This window comes from Gavialis gangeticus, unplaced genomic scaffold, assembly GCF_001723915.1.
Source record: "Gavialis gangeticus isolate Ggan-Ray unplaced genomic scaffold, GavGan_comp1, whole genome shotgun sequence".
In the NCBI taxonomy this organism is placed as follows: Eukaryota; Metazoa; Chordata; order Crocodylia; family Gavialidae; genus Gavialis; species Gavialis gangeticus.
The window spans coordinates 34,100,933-34,104,340 of record NW_017728994.1 but is presented as its reverse complement, the minus strand read 5'-3'; the positions used below and the strand labels follow the sequence as shown (position 1 = coordinate 34,104,340).

General features: G+C 46.1%; 1 protein-coding gene across 1 annotated transcript in view; it reads right to left on the bottom strand.

Annotated features, from left to right (window-relative positions):
- WDFY4 (WDFY family member 4) overlaps positions 1-3,408 on the bottom strand; it is a 376,632-nt gene that overhangs the window by 230,526 nt on the left and 142,698 nt on the right. Inside the window, exons 30-32 of the mRNA XM_019502557.1 lie at positions 2,677-2,846; positions 2,052-2,177; positions 1,400-1,558 (exon numbers count right to left, since the gene is read on the bottom strand). Coding sequence (XP_019358102.1) covers positions 1,400-1,558; positions 2,052-2,177; positions 2,677-2,846 — 455 coding nt within the window. The remainder of the gene's footprint in view (positions 1-1,399; positions 1,559-2,051; positions 2,178-2,676; positions 2,847-3,408) is intronic.

Sequence of the window (3,408 nt, the reverse complement as noted above, 5' to 3'; positions counted from 1 at the left end):
GCTGGAGATGAAATAAGGAGGGCTAAAGCGCAACTGGAGTTGCAATTAGTTGCAAGAGACAAGAAGGGTTTCTGCAAGTATGTCAGCAACAAGAGGAAGATCACGGAAAGTGTGGGTCCTTTACTGAGGCAACCTAGTGACAGATAATGTGGAAAAGGCTGTAGTATTCAAAGCCTTTTTTACCTCAGTCTTCACAGGCAAGGTCCGTTTCCAGACTACTGCACCTGGCAGCACAGTTTGGAGAGGAGGTGAGCAGCTGGCAATGGTGAAAGAACAGGTGAGAGACTATTTAGAAAAGCTGGACATGTCCATGGGGCCAGACACGATGCACCAGTAGGTGCTCAGGGAGATGGCCAATGTGATGGATTCACCAAGATCAAGTCATGCCTTACCAACCCGATTGCTGCCTTCTATGACAACATGACTGGTTCTGGGGATGCAGGAAGATCAGTGGACATGATATACCTTGACTTCAGCAAAGCTTTTGATATGGTCTCCCACAACATTCTCACAAGCTAGTGAAGAAAGTACAGGTTGGTTGGATGAATGGACTGTAAGATGGACACTGGTTGGGTTATCAGGCTCAAACAGTAGTAATCAATAGCTTGGTATCTAGTTGGCAGCCAGTATCAAGTGGAGTGCTGGGTTGGTCCTGGGGCAAGTTTTGTTCAATATCTTCAACAACAACCTTGAGGATGGGATGCACATTCAGCAAGTTTGTGGATGACACCAAGCTGGGTGCAGTAGTAGATATGGTGGAGGGTAAGGTTCAACAAGGACAAGTGCAAAGCCCTGTACTTAGGACAGAAGATCCCATGCACCAGTACAGACTGGGGACCAACTGGCTAAGCAGCAGCTCTGCAGAAAAGGACCTGGGTGTTACAGTGGAAAATAAGCTAAATATGAGCCAACAGAGTGTCTTTGTTGCCAAAAAAGCTAATGGCATACTGGGCTGCATTAGTAGAAGCATTGCTACCTGATCAAGGGAAGTAATTATTGTGCTCTATTCTGCACTGGTGAGGCCACATCTAGAGGACCATGTCCAGTTTTGCCCCCCCACACACACTATAGAAAGGATGTGAACAAATTGGAGAGAGTCCAGTGGAGGGCAATACAATTGTTAGGGGGCTGGAGCACATGACTTATGAAAAGAGGCTGAGGAAACTGGGCTTATTTAGTCTGCAGAAGAAAAAAACTGATGGCGGGGGGCAGGTTATAGCAGCCTTTAACTACCTGAAGGGTGGTTGCAAAGAGGATGGAACCAGACTAAACAGTTGTTTTAATACTTGGTTTAAATAAAAGGGTGAATAATATCCTATCAAGTTTAGTCTGATTACACAAAGCTCTTCCCCCTCCTCCTCCCACCCTGACTCCCAGGGCAGTATGGGCTGATTCTTACTTGCATTCCAGAATGGAAGACAATCATTGCCAAGGCCTTCAGGAAGTTGGAAGAACACCATACTGGGTCCTGAGGGTAGCTGTGGTATATCAGGCAAAGGAACTGGATGACATTCCCAGGATAGACCATCTCCCAGGAGTTCTCTGTACCTGCAGCAGGCTAAACACAGACATGTGTGCATGTTGTTGGAGCTATGCTTTATTCATATACATCTTTTCCATTGCTACTGTCAGCTTGTTCACAAAGACTTGAACAGCCTCAGTATGACCATTCCTGGAGAAGCCACAAACTGATTGTTCATAGGCTCACAGAAGTCACTCCTCTTCTAAGCCAGAACTCTACTGTAATGTCCATACAGCTGGTACATCCTCACTACCAAGAATGAACAGGGCAGGAGGGATGGGAAGGATCTAGCTCCAAACATGCAGATCCTGGCCACAAGCCCAGATAGATATAATCTGAAGATGCCTCTTCCCCAGCCATAACAGCACAACCAGGCCAACAGACATGTTACCATCAGCTCTGGCTGCCACCACCCCTCCACCCAGCATCATCACATAACAGACTGTAGCAGGCTTCAGTGCTGCCTCAAACAGAACTGGTTCCTTCCCTTCCTCTACAGTTCCCCGAGCATACACAAGCATGCGCTCACCTCGCTCACCATGCTCTTCACCATTTCCAGCAACAAGGCCGCTGCCTCCATGCACAGCCCAGCCGTGAGGATGTTTTCTCTGCAGTGGTTATGCAGAAGCCACTGCAGCTTGGAGTCAAGATCTGACTAAAAAAGGAGGAAATGAATTGAAGAAGAGGACACTGCCAGGGACACAGCCGGTTCTAAAATCTGCAGGAAGGTTTCGCTCTCTTCATCCAAGGATATGAGCCAGTAAGAGCTTTAATCAGCACCACCTTCCCCAGGTTCCTGAATTTCCCATGATGGAAGCCAATGATTGCCCCTCCTTGAATGGTTGAAGCAATTAGGAAAAAGAGGCTTAGGGCTTGTCTAAAGAGGGACACTCAGGAAAGTTAATCTGAAATAACTTTTAGAGTTCATTAGTTAAACTTGATTAAAGCAGTATGTGGACAGTCTTAAAGTGGCTTTTGTCTGGTTTACATCCAAAGTGATGTTTAACTAATCTACTTTAAACATTAATTCAGATTAATTCTCCTGAGTGCTCTTGGGCAGACAAACTCTTAGGATGTATGAGGGGGTAAGCAGCATTATCCAGCTAAGGCACACAGCAAACTCATTCATATTACTAGCCTTTCCATGTCCTTACCTTGGCTGCTTCCAGTGGTTCACACTGTGGGGTTGCCAAGAACAGACCTGCCACCAGGAGGTAAATGTCAGGGATGTGAGTGTGTTTACATAGAGAGGTCTGTAATACTGTAAACCCAAAAATCAAGTAGGGGCCCGGGTTAGGCATTGGAGACCCAGTTTTTAGATTATCTAAAAGCAAAGGAAAAAAATCATGCTTAGAAAATCTCAGACTGATTCCTGCATTAGGATGGGGCAGGGACTAGTGATGACCAAAGACTACCATTCCTCTGCACCATAAGCCATTCTGTCATCCCCTCTACTATAGCGCCAGTTGCTCAAAGAATTCCTCAAAATTATTAAATAGAAAACTGCTTTCCATCATCACAGGCATGGCAGGAAATTCTCCCTCCAAGCTCCCCACACTACATAAGATAATGAGAAAAGAAGGATCTGAAAAGATCTCAGAAAGAATATAAAGTGATGACCAGAGCAAAAGCTGACTGACTGTGACAGAGAGCTTAAGGATCCTGTTACTTTAAGACAGTGGTTCCCAAACTTTTTTTCTGTGCCCCACTACTAGGAGTGGAGTGCAGCGGCAGTGGTGATGCTCCAGGGGTGACAGAGCTCTTGGCACATAGTGCAGCTCATCTTTTCATAGTTTCATAGTTAGTAGGGTCGGAAGGGACCTGAGCAGATCAAGTCTGACCCCCTGCCATGGCAGGAAAGAGTACTGGAGTTAAACAACCCCAGC